Source organism: Chaetodon auriga, chromosome 1 (assembly GCF_051107435.1).
Source record: "Chaetodon auriga isolate fChaAug3 chromosome 1, fChaAug3.hap1, whole genome shotgun sequence".
Lineage (NCBI taxonomy): Eukaryota > Metazoa > Chordata > Actinopteri > Chaetodontiformes > Chaetodontidae > Chaetodon > Chaetodon auriga.
In genome coordinates, this window is record NC_135074.1 from 31,894,890 (window position 1) to 31,908,357 (window position 13,468).

A 13,468-nucleotide genomic window follows, 5' to 3' on the forward strand; every position below is an offset into this window, starting at 1 on the left:
CTCCGAGGATGTGATCACGCTTTGTTTTTCTGGGCTACAAACCACCCGGGAGAAGTCTGCCTGCATCTTTCCATTTGCTTGTTTTAACTTCACACTGAACAATCACAGCTTAAGTCACGTGACGCGCACACCTAACGACCAGACGTGGCACCTGTCGGGCATTTCAGGTGAACGGCCTTTAAGAACTGAGCCTCCACGATCCACTTATTGTCCGCCAGTCGTTTGCTTTTCACGCATCCTGCAGAGCAAACTGACAGACTCTGTCCGCTTTGTTCTCGGCTCATTTTGTGAATTTCCAAACGAGACTCGCAGCTGCATCATGCATTTCATAAATCAGATCTATTTTCAGGCTGTTTGCTGCAGTTGGCTTACATTACACTCCCACTCCTGACAAACACCACAGCTCACTTGAAGGAGGCCTGAGACTGGTTTCGGTCCCTGTGCTGTGGTTGAAGTGGTCGGCGCTGAAGTCTGTGACTGTGCTCACCTCCAGGAACGAGCTAAAGGAGCACATTTCAAATCAACTCTGAATGAAGAGCGAGTGCGCTCGAGGTCGGCCTGAAGACGAGGCGGTGAACGACGTCTGATAAAGGACGAGCATCCTCCAGAAAACCCTCATCCTGCCCTTTGACAGGGTTTTAAAGCTTCTCTTCTCTGACGCTGCTCAGGTCATTCTTACCTCTTTGCACCGACGTGAACCAGACGGAAAAAATCAGGTCGATCGTCAGTCAAAACTAATTAGACCAATAAAAAGTGCTGTGATTAAAACATCGTTAGACATGTCAATCGAAACGAGGTCATCAAAACAAGCCCCTCAGAGACAAACGACGTGTCCTAATTTCAATATGTACTGTAATACTAATACCACAACACTAATATGTACTACATCCTACAGAAATATTAGGGTTTTTGTTTCCATACTGACCTTTAAGCCACGTTACCGTGGAGATGGAAATGTTAATCAGTGGGTCAGTAACATCACTTTGGTCCAGATTGAATCTAACTAATGGATGGACTTCAAAGAAAACTTCGCTCTGAAGTCACCTCACGATGAACTGAAACATTCTGGTCGATGACAAATATACTGCACGACTGATGACGATGATCCCATCAGCCTCAGCTGTGTTTAGCTATTGTTAGCATGCTAGCACGCTAAACAACAAAGGTGAACATGGTAAACATTTAACTTGCTGAAGGTCAGCATGTTAGCATCATGAGCATGTTAGCATGCTGATGTTAGCATTTAGCTTAAAGCTGTTCTAAGATTGCTCGCATGATTGTCATCGTCTTGTCTGAATATTCATAGAGTTGTCATTCAAAATGAGGCGCAGTGACTGACTCTGTTAAAACATCGACCGGCAGCTCGTCAGGTTTGACACTGCTGCCGTCCCCATGTGATGGCAGTGCTCTGCTGTTAGCTTAGCACGCCGTTCGGTCTGTCAGCACAGTGTTTTCTGGTGAGCATTAACTGGATTAATATCTGCTGGCAGACTTCAGATGGAGCCTCTCACTGACCTGACTGCACCATAATGATCCTGCGGGTTCTTTGGTAGGTTCGGCTATCAAAACAACAAAAGACACACTGGAGAGTGTTGATATTCACAGGAGGAAAAGAACCACCCCTGCAACGTTTAACGCAAGTCAGCGCCAATGGACGCAGCTGACAGAGTAATAAAACCTACTTTCTGCACTACTCAACTACTTATGTCATCATGCACTAATATCCATTACATCAGCTTATCCTGACCAATAACATATATGTTTACTGAGTTTATGTTTTTTCCACAAATTAGTCAAATCAGTTGACATTTTGGGCAGAACAGGATGGATTAAACAGCTGGCAGCAGAGCGCTCAGTGCTGCCACCGGTGGCTGGAAGATGTTTTTCAGTGCAGCGTGTCTGAAATGTCTTTTTACGGCCTCCCATACGTTTTATCTGATGAGCTCAGTGTGTAAAGTGTTTATGAGTGAAGTGTTTACTGACAGTAGACACGGCTCCCCGTGGGCCGCGCTCTCCCTCTAGAGCTCGCAGGATATATTAAATTAGTGTTTGTGTACTGACTTTTTATTCCAGTGCAGTGAAACGGGGATGAAGCCGAACATTCACCAGAGGAAATGAAATCTCCATGTTTGCTGTGACAGATCGGCTCTGGCAAATTCCAAGTGCGTGAAAGTTGTTTCTCACATTGTGCAGTTACGACTGGCAGGAAGTGGCTTCTTGTGAAGGCATGAAAACGAGCCTGGACTGGTCCCACCGTGCCGCCTGTGTGCAGACACGAATGGCAGGAAGAAGACCAGTGTTTATGTTTTCCTTTGCTAATCACATGGAGAGCAGAAATCAATATAAGAGCTGAGGAACAGGAGTCCTAATCCACAGCGACGCCTCTCTTCAGCAGTAAGGCGTCCATTTAACAACAGCTCTCGAAGCCCATTACGATAACCTCAATCCTCTGCTTAATAACCTTTTCTCCCCTCGCTTCTATTTGCCTCGGTAGACCAGTTGGTTCCTGGCCAGTCTCTCCACTCTGCTAAGAGCACCTGCATTGTTAAAATACCCTTGACATATTCATTAACTGGTCATAAATAAACCAAATTGTCACATTTAATACTCCGGTAAATCACCTCTGCTTATGAAATGCCTGTAATGAGCTTTTAAAGACAGGCCACTTCAGATGATTGCTAACAGTTATTTTGAAATGTGTGTTGAGCAAAAGAAAAGCGCGGTATTCAGAGGGCCCTCTTCACAGAGGAGCATTTCTTTTGCTCTTTTTAAAGGTGGAACTCGAAGGTTTCCTTTCACAGAGGGCTCCTCATGAGTCCTCGCTGCTGATTATTGTCCCCGTGTGTCAGTACAGATGAACCTGTAATGTGAGCACTGCAGAAGCACAGCTCTCCACCCGACTCCCTGCTCATCCTCCTGAAGTGTTTTACCGACAATGACTTGAGTTTCCTGTCAGTCCTGCAGATCACTGACTCATGTTCCCATCACTCCAGAAGTCAGTATGACTGATTAGGAGGCCGTGAAGAGGCTGAGCAGGAAGAAATGAAGTGAAATTCCAGTCAAATTCTGTCTTTGGGGTATTAGACGCTCACCACCGGCAGGCTTGAAGACGGGTTTAAGATGTCTGCAGCTCGCTCCTTTGCAGATGGGACTCAGTCAGCTTGAATTCATGGCAGCTACAATGGATTTCAACGTTAACACAGCGGGAAAAAAGCATTAAAACGTCCAGAGAAACCGTCTGTCTGACGCTTAGGAAGTTTCAAGCACTCATATTTCTGTGAAAATAAGGCTACATGGACGTTAGAGCGTCTGCCTGCAGCTGGAATCTGTCCAAGAGGCGGATAAGAGCAGACTGGGTGGAGCTCGCCTTCCACGGAAAAACCCACCCCGATTACTTTCCACTGTAAAACAACAGGAACACGTCATTTACTGCAGTCCAGGACTCATTTGTGTTTTAATGCAGTGAAGCTAATTTTTTATTTACCTCTAATTCATTTAGTACTACATTTCCCAAAATGCTTTTCAACACCCCGCAAAAACCCCTGTTAAACCTGCAGAAGCAGATTTTTTTGGCCACTTCGGAGCTTTAAAAACAAGCTGTGAACACACTGATGTGTCATCAGCCATTAAGGTAACATGTTGGACATGTTAGCAAAGTTTCATTCATTCATTTATGTCCACCTGATTAATTAAATTCATTTTATTTTCACTCTCTTTTAGCTCAATTTTTGGTCTCCACCACCTCCTGAAGGAGGCTCCTACTTCTAAAACTACTGATTATGATCACTTTAAAGGCTAACTGTGGTTTAATTAGATGTGTCAGTTAGTCAATATGTTCGATCGATGATCAAAGCCGAACCAGGAGCTCTTCTGTGTGCTGTGATGGACGTTTGGACGGTTTGGGTTCTAGTCTGACGGTCTGCCTTTGGGGTAGGGTTAGGGTAAACCTGCTGATCCATTTCCTGTCTCGTCATCTCATTGCTACATCCATCGTCCCTCCGCCTGCTTTACTCCGCCCCACCTCACCCTGCTGTCCAATCACCATCCAGAACGCCTTTGGACGACCGCAGGAAAACACGCTCGAGCTCTGTTTTACATAAATGAGAGCGCTGCTTCAAACTCCGCAGGCTTTGTGAGTTCGGTCCTTTCTGGTCTACTGAGGCTGCTGTTAAGATCGACGCAGGTGTTCCTCCAGCTGGGTTTCATTCCCCGACAACAATATCTGATGTTATTCGTAAGCCGAAGCTCCACAGCAAATTAAGTCAAGTGAACAAATGAGTGGATGTTCATGTTCGGAGTTATTATTCATGCCGTGTTGGCGTCTCCCCAGACAGGACTCTCCGTCTCCTGTGAGGACTCCTAACTATTATCCGAGCCTCGCGCTGCAGGGAACACCTGCTCGCTCCGTCTTCATGGGACAATAGTGAGCTGTGCTGAGAACACATTGACATTAGGACACAGCTCATTACTCGGGGCGCTGGCTGCCCCCCCGGCTTGGTTGAGTGTAAAAACATGGAGCCGAGTCTTTGACTACAATAACTCTATTTACTGAGGATGCAGCAGGCTGACTGAACACACAGGGACGCCTGGTACACAGCTCCAATGCTCACACCTGGAAGACACTCAGAGCAAACAAACCCTTCACTGCTGCCCAGAGGGGAACGCACTCCACTCCGTCGGCCGGCTGCTTGCTGCCGTTTGAGCCTCTGCATCAGGGGTATTTAGCAGAGTTTGGCACCAGGACCAAACTGCTGCTGATCTCTGTTAGAGTGCAGTTTAACATCGCAGCACCATCAGCTACAGCTGGAATTTAACATCCCGTTAGCTCCCACCGCCTCGTCTTAAAGCGCCAATTTACCCAAATTACAGACTTTCACACTTTGGCTATTAGCTGTGGGTTTATCCACTGACCCCCCCCCCCGTCAACAGTGTTCACAGAGAAGGTTTCTCAAAAGAGTTTCCATTGATTTCAATAAGTGGATGCACTGCTGTGGGTCTGGGGTCAATATGTTGAATGAGCTCTGAAGAGCATCTTAAGGTGCAGAGTTTGAGCCTCATCCTGCTGCCAGTCTGGCTGTTTTCTCTCTGTTTTGGTCAGTTTGGTTCGACCTCGTTGTGGATCAGGTCTAGTCATCCTCAGGCTTCTTCAGATCCACGTTCTCTTTTATAAATACAATGAATTTACGCATGTGAGTTCAGGCAGGTTTGTCGCCTCTGGGTCAGATCGGGTCCAAGACTTTTGACCCATGAAAACCTCTAGAACCTCAGCTCTGGAACTGACACCCACCTGTCTCCCATTACCTGTTAACCTACATACTGTACAAGTAATTCTACACCTGAATGTCAGCTGAGGCTGCACAGGAAGAGGCCACACTGAATGTCTTCAGAATGATTTAGGTCATTTGTCAGGACTGTGATCGGAGCAAGCACTTACTTAACGGCTTCCTCTTTCTTTGTTTCAGGGTTTGTGTTTCTAAAGGTCCTCACTTACTAATGCAGATGCAGAACACACATGGACATACACACAAAGTCACATTAAAACACAGCAGCTCCATTTTCAGGGACTCATATGTGGATTGACATTGAGTTTAAAGTCTGAGGTCTTGCATGCAGAGTGCAGCCTTACCACCAGTGTCACTGTCATGGTAGTTGGGATCGAAGCCTCTTTCCAACAACTTCGACACTTTGTCCACCTGATTATGCTGGATGAGGTCCATGAACTTCCTCAGATTGGCCTGCACACACCAGAGAACAGAGAGAGCTATTACAGTGAGAAGAAAGAACAAATGGTGGTGGGTGTGAGAGAGAAAAGTCAGGACAGAGCTGCAAAAAGACGGAAATAGAAGCTGAGATAGAGAAAGGTGTTGAGGGTCAAACATAACCGAGGGTGAAAAGTGGAAAAGTTTAGGAATACAGTGTGAAACCGAGGGAGACCTACTGTTCAATATGGAGCACAATAAGGTGGAATAAAAGGCGAGTGAAACCAGGAAGGACAGACGGGGAGAAGACAGGATTCAGGGTGGCCATTGTGGGGAGCGGAAAGGCTGCTGATTTCTGTTCCTGCCTGCTTTCTTTCCAGGCCGCACGATAAAAATAGATAAGAGAGCAGCTCCCAGAAGGAGAGGAGAAAATGAGGAAAGAAGAATGAGACGGCAGAAGAAGGAAAAGACAATGGTTAACAATAAAAGAATAGACTGAGAAGAAAGGCACAAGAATAAATGAGGAGGAGTGAGGAGGCAGCGACATGCGGTGGGAGTAGACTAAAAGGAAGGGATGTCCTGATCACGTCCTGTTGCCCCGATCCGACCCAGATTAGTCATTTTCTCTACCTCGTACAGCTGCACCGTGCTCGTTCAGGGCATTTTTAATAGCTAGCATTCTTGCGGAAAACAAAATAAAAAATGGATAAAGCTTTATTTCACCAGCACCCGTGAAAACCTGCCTGATCAGACTCTGTCCCAGTCCTGCACATCATCCAGAGACGTCCTACTCAGAGCCTCTGTGCTGCTTTGATATGACCAGCCTGGTTCCAGACTTCTGAATCTCAGCCCAAACCTTCATCAGTCACTGCTGGTCAGGACAAAACAACAACACCTCCCAAACAGGAAGCAGCTACTAGAAGCAGAATGAAGCAGAAACTAGATGGTAACTCAGTCTGATCATTAGCTGTTTGACTGACCAAAGATCGGCTTTTCACAGCCCAAACACAGTCAGTGACGTCAGTAGATCTACTGACCTTAACTCAATCGTGAAAATATATATCACCCCTAAAATGGTTTGATCTGCTGTGTATTTTCATATTATAGAGCATTATGGGGATACTGCAGGCAGCAGTGTGTCTCTGTGATCCTCTTCAGGAGCTGCACGTTGCTACTCAGACCGTGAAGGTAAAACTACTCTAAAGAGTACACAGGCTACGGAAAATACAGAACTGAGTATTTATAGTACATAGTTTAGAGAACATTAGACCAAACTGACTGAAGGGACTGAGAGAAAAAGGCGCAGTTACAAATGGTTTCAGCACCACGGACAGCTCCATGGACTCATCAATACACAATCAGAGATCAGTCTGATCGAGGATCAATGAGTCAGACACACCAGGTGCTACCAGGGGGTGGACAGAGGGGCCTCCTATCACCTATTGGTCGTACCAATCAATCCAAAATGTCAGAATCAGTTCAGATCCCGAGAAAAGAAGACTTTTTAGGGGCCTTTCTCTGAGTGTCACCAACACCCGTCTCATCTTTACATTTCATGAGCTTAATGACTCCTTCTTTCGTTGGTTTGCTGTTCACCAGGTGAAGTTCTCAGTGTACCTGAGCATCATTTAGAGACAGTGTAATGAAATCAAAAAGGATTTTATCTGACTGAGTTAAACCGAAGCCAGTTTGGCCACAAACATGGAGACATCAACCACGATGAGTCACTGCGAGTCCAATATCTGGAAATGTCGAGGGTTCATGCACACGGCCCCGTGTTTTCATGCAATGTTTTATTTAATGTAGCTGATATGTCCCCTGTGTGTGTGTGTGTGTGTGTGTGTGTGTGTGTGTGTGTGTGTGTGTGTGTGTGCAGGCCTGGTGAATCACAGTCTGGAGGATGGTCGCCTCTCCATGTCTCTCTCTCTTTGCTGAAACAGCTTGGGAGGCTGGTGGCTGATTGGCTGTCTCAGTGTGAGCTCCAGCCAACCACAGAGCACCAGACTGCATGGCAAACAGGATTAGCTCCAAAAAGTTGGGTCAAGCCAAGAAATCAGAAAGAAAAAAAAAGATTCAGAATTAGAAATAAAGGCCTTTTACAGGAGAGCCGCCTTTTCTGACTAATGACTTGTGCAAAGAGCGTGAATGTGTCTGCGTGTGCGTTCGTCTTCCCGCTCCACATTTCTAAAACATTATTCTCTCCTTTTCCTTTTTTTTATTCGTCATTCTGCATCCTTTCGAGCTCTCTCCTGTCCTCCCTTTCCTGCATTCAGATGTAGAATCAGAGCAGCTGTCAGACGGTTTCCTAGCGTGCCGCTAATGCAGAGCTGCCAGAGACACTTATGCTTTGGCTGCACTACAGGATTACAGTAGCTATGGGACGGCAGCCCAGAGCTAGCCTTACACAACGATGAAGAGGCTAAAAAACGACTGCTGAGATTTGCTTCAGTTCATGTGGGTGGGAAGAGATGGAGCAAAGGAGGGGCCTGCTGCTGGGGCTGGCAGGGGAAGAGAGACTCCTTGTGAGCGGCACACAAACTTACAGATTTTCCTTCATCATCACAGAGGAACAGAAAAGCTCCGAATAAGCCCAAAGTGACAGGCGAGCGGCACGTTCCCGTCACACAGTTCAGGCTGCCAAGAATTCAGCCAAACACACACAAATACGCTCTTACCCTAATTAAGCAGTGAAGCTGTTAATGCAATCTGTGAGAGTTTTTTATTTCACTTTGGAAACGCTGTGGATGTGAGGCCGCGGCGGCCTCGCAGCACCTCCCGCTCGGCCGTCGCTCTTCGCTCGGCCGCTCACGCTCGCTCTCAGCTGACCGGTCACACTCGACTGACTCAGCTGCCTGCGCTCGGTTTCTCAAAGTCTGTGCTGTTGTTGTAAACACTCCGAGTCAAGCAGGTCGTTCCAGGCGCACAGCAGCGGTGTGTTTTCTGATTCCACTTCATCGATCCTTCTCAACCTGCTTTCACTGTGCCGTGTTAAATCTACAGCACAGGCAGGAAATGAAGCCCGCTGCTTGTTTGAGAGCCAAAGTCAAGTTGGAGTATGACGTGGTGTTGATTGCCTCATTCGACAGTCTGAGAGCTGATGGCCACAAACCAGCCTGACGGTTACGTTTAGTGTCATTTTCTCCCCTCAGAAGAGAAACCACGCTGTTGTTCTCACCTTCGTGTGAAGTTTGGCGATCTGCTTCTCGTCCACGTTGGGCTGCCGGTAGACTCGGCTCTTGTAGCGGAACTGTGGAGTGAAAGACAAACGATTAAAAAGAGAAAAACAAACTTCTGTCAAAGGATCGTCTGGGAGCTGATGATGACTGAAAAGCAGTCGTTCCTTTAGAAAGAGGATCAGCGGGGACGAAGACGAAGACGAAGACGAAGACAAAGACGAAGACGAAGACGTGTCCTCTGTGTTAACGCACATTTCATTACTTTCATGGTTTCTTTAGCAGCCGACTGTGAGCAATGACGTCCTGTCTTTTCTGAGAGGGACGTGGTGTTTCTGTGGGATTGTTCAGTGCAGAGAAGTCACAACATGTCCTCTGTCGATATTTTTCATTTGAGGCACAACAACAACAACAACAACAACAACAAAGAGACGTGAAGACCGCCGTCTCCAACAGTCTGCAGAGAAAACATCTCAAACATGATGTAGACGAACACCGTTGACCCTGAGAGACACAAAGGATCTCATCACATGGTGACTCTGAAGCTTTCCACGCTGATCTGAGGTCAGTCGGTCGACCTCGGGGTGAGACTTGGTTTTGTCCAAACCGAGACGCCTCTGTGCACGTTTAAGAGAGCCGGATTCAAACTGATGAAGCCGACTGACCTTCATCGTTTTTCAGGCTCTGAGTCTTCAGCTGAGGAATTTTTGAGCTCGACATAAATACTGAGTTGTTTTTTCAACATTATTCTAGAGAGTTTTTGATAAAATACAAATATTTACGTTAGACATTATTACTGTCCAATCATAATAATAATAAAAATCTTTATTTTATAGGATCTTTCACACAGGACCTGTATCGAATAAAAACAAATCATCATTATTAAACATCTCTGAGTGTTAAACAAATTCATAAATCACAGGAAAATGGAAAATGTTAAAACCTTAAAATGACCTGATTTAAATGAAGGTTGTTGTTTCCATGCAGTATTATTCATTGGATTATCCAGTCCATGTCGAAATACAGATTTCAGGGTGTAAAACACAAAAAAATGCTGTGAAATTAATTCACATTACCTTCTCTTAAAGCCCATTAACAGGATCAGAAAGCTTCAGGCTTGTATTTTGTGTGATCATCCAAACTACGTACAGCGAGTCTCTGATAAATGTTGGTTTCATAGCCTATATTTCCATATTTCAATCCCAGAATCTTCCTCAGATGGATTTTTGTGTATAATCTGTGTACAGCTCATCTACGGAAGCCTGAATGCACCAAAGCCGCATTCTTCAAAACCTGCCACCTCTGAGCTGCACGGGGCTAAACACAGCTGTGTCATTCAGGTCCTGATGCACAGCACAGCATGTTGGCGTTGGGTCAATATATCGAGGTCAAAGGTCGTGAGATGTGCGTTTGTTGTAGTTCTACTATCCTACGCAGCACATGAGAGTACCAGCACACAGAGGGCATTCAAAGGGGGAGCCAGCACGGAGAGCCAGGCAGCCTGCATGGAGGGAACGAAGCTTTCATCAGCGCCGTCCTGAAGCAGTTAGCTGTTAGCAGCCACCATGTTTGGGCTGAGTCATGAGGAGACACCTGGTGTTCTCGCCTGTTCAGAGGCCGTAGGCACACGAGGCCCAAAACCAAGGCTGCAGACGATCCCAGACGCTGAGCGGGGAAAGTCCGCCGTGACGGAGGAAGGTCTGCTCACAGATCGTCAGTCAGAGTGACGGTGCTGCTGGCTGCTTCCAGAGAAAAACACTGTCAACAAAGTAAGTTTCAGTAAGTAAAGCTGATTGAAATCATTGTGTAATCACGGAAGAGGAGATTCAATCTGCACCGCAAATTGTAAACAAACCTCCTCCTCATCCGATGGAGCCTGAGTCACTGGAAAGCTCCCGTCACTCAAACTGCTCTTCCAGAAATAAAACACAACATCCTGCATGTGGAGACGTGACAGATCACTGGTCCTTTAAAGGATATCGTCACTTCTCACTGGATCCACAGAGGATTGAAATGTAAACGCTCTAAACGAGCGGAGGCAGCAGAAACGCTAACCGTCAGACAGACCGGTGCGCTCAACGGGTCTCAGATCAGGATTTAAAGTGTGCAGCCATCACGCAGACACGCTACTGCTCAAGTAATCTGAACGGCAGAAGAACAGTTTGAGCTCTCATCGGATTAATCATCAACATCAGAAGCAGTCGATGCAAAAGTACTTTTACATACTTCAGCTTTTCTACGTTCAAACTGCAGTCACGTATGATGGAACTACAGTCTGTGGATATGTTGGATATTTGTGTTTAATTACAATCAAACCAACACACACTGATCAGAGGAGCCTTTAAACCTATCAGAGATGCTTGTAACTAATGTTTCCATAAAACTAATGATGGTTAGAATTATGTTTCTGTAAACTTTCATCACATGATCTCATGTCTTTGTACAGTATGAAACCAGTATTTAACAGGAATTTACTGTAAACAGATTGATCATCATGTAAAACAGGTGATAAGAGACATCTGAACAACAGCCTTCATGTAAATCAGGTCATTTTCAGGAACATTTCTTTCCTTCTTGCAGATTTCTACATTTGTTTTGTGATGAAAATGTAGTTTTATTCCACAAGTTTGACGAGAAAAATGAGAAGAAACGTTTGTATTATAAGAAAACGTCTCTGTAAAATAAAGATTTATTTTACTTGTTTGTGTAGACGTCATCGTTAGTGCTCCTCACCTACAGTGTCAGAGGATCTACATCTGCCTCCTCCTTCAGTTTATGTAACAGCACACACTGATTTCCACTGATTTGATTGATTGCTAACTGGAGGAGTGACCTCACTGGCCAGCGGTTTACCTCCAAAGACGGGACTCCCTTGCTGATTGGCTGGGGGTACTCTCGAAGGACGCGCTCTTCGTCCAGGAACTTGCCGTCCCGCCCGTTGCTCGCTGGCTGGAAAAGCCCGTAGTTGAGGACGTCTTTCAGGCTCTGATTTAACGTGCACAGGATCCGCTGCTTGGCGACCCAAACCGTCGCGTCCGGGTTGAACCGCATGCATTTCTGCTCGGGTTCGGGAGGCAGAGGAGAGACAGGAAGTGAGCGAGAGGAGAGAGACAAAGTGAGCGACGAAATAATAACCAAAACAACGTCATGTTATCAACATGTGACACATTTCACTGGTAAAACTGGACCTCCAGCTTCTGACTGACAGATGTAAATAGGCCGGGACGTAAGAGTGATGAGAGGAAATGAATAGCGCTGCAGAACAATGGCGGCCAATCAGAGCAGATCACACACACTGAAATTGGTGCTTGAATAATACAAACCCTGTCCCAGTTACTACAAATACACCACAGACGCTGCCAGGCTTCTGGATTGTTTTATTGTTCCTGTGCTACATGCTAACAGGGCCGCCGAGGACGTGACTGACACGACCCCCCTGCCCTCTGCTCTTTCCACGTTCCAGCTCCCCCGGCGTGAAAACCCCCACAATGCAGGACTTCTGGCCTCGTCTGAATCAGAGAGGATTATGGGCACTGCGCCGCGGCATTCAGGAAGTGTCTGTGAGTGTTTACAGCTGGATGTGCTGCTCAGCTGGCGATAGCAACCCTGCGTCTGTGATAACGGCTGAAGGGATGAGCAGTCTGTGAACTCGGCCTAACCGTAATCCTCCCGCCTGGCGTGGAGAAGGCATGGGAGAGAGAGGAGAGGAAGATGAAGGGTTGAAGGTTCAGTGTACAGACACAGATGTCTGGCATCTGGCAGGGCTGCTTGGACTGATACGGCCTTCTTCCCCTCTGCTGGTTTCTTACGGTGGCTAATTTCCATCTGCTGCCTCCTCGACACGAGCTCAACTTCAACAACGTGCTCCAACATGTTCTTCAGTGCAGAGGCAGTGATACTGTGACGCTCCAGTTGGTCATCATCAAAGAAACAGCACAAGCGTTTCCATCCCAACTTTAACACAATAAAAGCATGCCAGGCGCAGGTAGTGTCAAAATAAGAGCATGAAAAGCAGAGCGTCTTCTTCAGTGGTTAAACTCGACGAGCTTGGACGCTCTTTAATGTTGGTGTTCACCTGACGCCCGTGAGGAGCATTAGGTGTTTGAGCGCGTGGTGGGTGGCGTGCACCCAGCAGACATGTCCTCTCATAAGACGCATTGTTCTCTAGCTGCAGTCCAGATGCTTTCATTTAATGAACCACATAAACACAGAAGAAGAACACAAAACAAACTGCTGGTGCTGCATAAGGAAGAAGAAAACGACAGAGGAGGAAACGTTTTGAGGCGGATCTACCTGGTAATACCTCTGACCAATGACAGAAGAGCTTGTATCCGTCCCTGAATCAGGACAAAGCAAACAAACTACAAACGCTCTGATTCTGTCAGCTGTGGTCATTCACGCTGACGCGTCAGTAAACTTATGTTTTCCATAAATAAATTTCTGGTGCTTGTTTCTCAGGTCGGGCTTCTGGATTATCTGTTCGACTTTGGTTGAAAAACTCAAACCCTCCACTGCTTCCTGTGCAGACATGACGGCGCGTGGCGGCGGGCGGCCTCGTGAATGCGCTCGTCTGTTGAGCATCAGAAGCTCTCCAAC

General features: G+C 46.5%; 1 protein-coding gene across 1 annotated transcript in view; it reads right to left on the minus strand.

The window, feature by feature from the left end:
- The window catches only part of LOC143323576 (SH3 and multiple ankyrin repeat domains protein 2-like), a 166,171-nt gene that overhangs the window by 103,395 nt on the left and 49,308 nt on the right, over positions 1-13,468 (minus strand). The window contains exons 4-6 of the mRNA XM_076735501.1: positions 11,726-11,929; positions 8,875-8,946; positions 5,627-5,735 (exon numbers count right to left, since the gene is read on the minus strand). Coding sequence (XP_076591616.1) covers positions 5,627-5,735; positions 8,875-8,946; positions 11,726-11,929 — 385 coding nt within the window. The remainder of the gene's footprint in view (positions 1-5,626; positions 5,736-8,874; positions 8,947-11,725; positions 11,930-13,468) is intronic.